This window comes from Octodon degus, unplaced genomic scaffold, assembly GCF_000260255.1.
Source record: "Octodon degus isolate 3935 unplaced genomic scaffold, OctDeg1.0 scaffold00181, whole genome shotgun sequence".
NCBI lineage: Eukaryota > Metazoa > Chordata > Mammalia > Rodentia > Octodontidae > Octodon > Octodon degus.
The window spans coordinates 4146366-4148277 of NW_004524757.1; the positions used below are offsets into that span (position 1 = coordinate 4146366).

The 1912-nt window shown below is 39.4% G+C and overlaps 1 protein-coding gene across 1 annotated transcript; it reads left to right on the top strand.

Moving 5' to 3' along the window:
* Positions 1-66: 66 nt before the first annotated feature.
* LOC101576844 (melanoma-associated antigen 8-like) lies at positions 67-780 on the top strand. Its single transcript, XM_004643669.1, has one exon. The coding sequence runs from the start codon at positions 67-69 to the stop codon at positions 778-780; it is 714 nt and encodes a 237-aa protein (XP_004643726.1).
* The last annotated feature ends 1132 nt before the right edge of the window (positions 781-1912 follow it).

A 1912-nucleotide genomic window follows, 5' to 3' on the forward strand; every position in this document is an offset into this window, starting at 1 on the left:
GTTACCTCTGCATCTTCTTCCTCCCATGCTTTAATGGGGGACACACCAAGAGAAGAGCCTACTGCCATGGCTTCCAGTGAAGGCAGTCAGTGTCACGCTGGCTCCAGCATTCAAGAGGAGGGTGCAAGTGTGTCTCAAAACAGTGATGACCCTCAGATCAGAATGCGTGTCACTGAAAATGATAAGATAGATATGATTGTGCGATTTCTGATCCATAAGTATCAAAAGAATGAGCAGTTCTCCAGGGAAGAAGTGATGCACATGTGGGACAACAGTGCCCATGATAACTTCCCTGTGATCTTTAGGGAGATCTGTGAGTGCATGCATCTGGATTTTGGCATTATAGTAAAGGAAGTGGATTCCACTGCCCACACATATGAGCTTGTCTCCACTTTGGGCCTCACTTACAGTGGGATACTGGATGACACTGACCAGATCATTCGTAAAGGTGACCTCTTGATACTCATCCTGAGTTTGATCTTCCTAAAGGGCAATCGAGTTAGTGAAGAGCACGTTAAGGACATTCTGAGACGTATTAAGATATTATCCGAGAGTGCTCACATTGCTGTTGGGGACATATGGAAATTCGTCAGAGAGGATTTGGTTGGGGCAGAGTACCTGGTGTACCAGCAGGTTCCTCACAGTGATCCTGCTCAGTATGAGTTCCTGTGGGGTCCGAGGGCTAGTGCTGAAACCACCAATATGAAAATACTAGATCATGCCATCATGCTTGATGAGAAGTATCACAACTCTTTTGCACATCAACATCAGCAGCCCTAGAGTAAAGAAAAAGACAAGCTTAGGGCCTCTGCTGGGCAATATCAGTGACAGCTACAGGGAGTGTTCAACAGCAAGTTTCAGTCTTAGTTCCACACTACATGATATGGGGCCCAATTTCAGTTATTGTTTCTATGGAGCAGGCAATTTTTGAAGCAGTAAAGGGGAAGGGGAGGCAACAAAGTTTCATGCAAATCATCTTGATGTCTCTACTTTTTCTATTACTTAGAGATCAATATTGGTTTCATTCATGGGTTTTTGAAATCTTGTTCTTTTTTTTTTGAAAAAGTAATGTAACATAAAAATGGGATTTCCAAAGTGATTCCAGTGTCACATATGCTACACTTTCCTAATATAATTGGTTAATTGGACGTTGTGATGTCAGTGTAATTTTGTTTGACATTGGTCTCAAATGGATTTTGATTTTGTATTGAGAGTGTCAGAGTTTACCTGTTTTGTTGATTCAACAGGAAAATTTTTCTTTTCTTCATGGTAAACTGTGATTGTTATAGAATTTGACTTGATTTTGTACAAGAAACTGGCTTGAATTTGATGGAACCTAGAAATGGATATACTGATAAAATCACTTGTTTGATTTTGATTTCTTTTTCTTTGTCATGTTACTCTATTAAATGTATGTGAGCAGATGAATTTGTGAGGATTCCTCAATTACATTGAGAAAACGACCTATAATAATGAAGTCCATGAAGTCATTGACACAGAGACCTCCAAATTTTTTCTTAATAGTGGATGAATTTATTGAAGGAAAAGACTGGTTAACCTAAGTTGGGGACTAGGGATTAGGAATAGCTCCCAAGAGACAAGAGAGGCTCCAAATGTCTTGCACAGAAGCCCACCTCTCAGAGGAATTTTCATGGAACAAAATCATGTGAGATTGACATGTATAAACATTACTATAAACCAGTTAGATTGCAAGGCTAGTCACCTAGGTAATATTGATCAAAGGGTAGAAAAGGCACTTGAGTGACATCCTGAAACATGATCAATGATCTTTATCCTACTCTTCATTAGTCTAAGGAGACTTAGTTGTAATATCAATCTTAGTCTCAGTTGTTTTAATATTAGCAGATTAGAGAGGATGGTACACACTTAAGGAGATATTGGAAAATTTCAA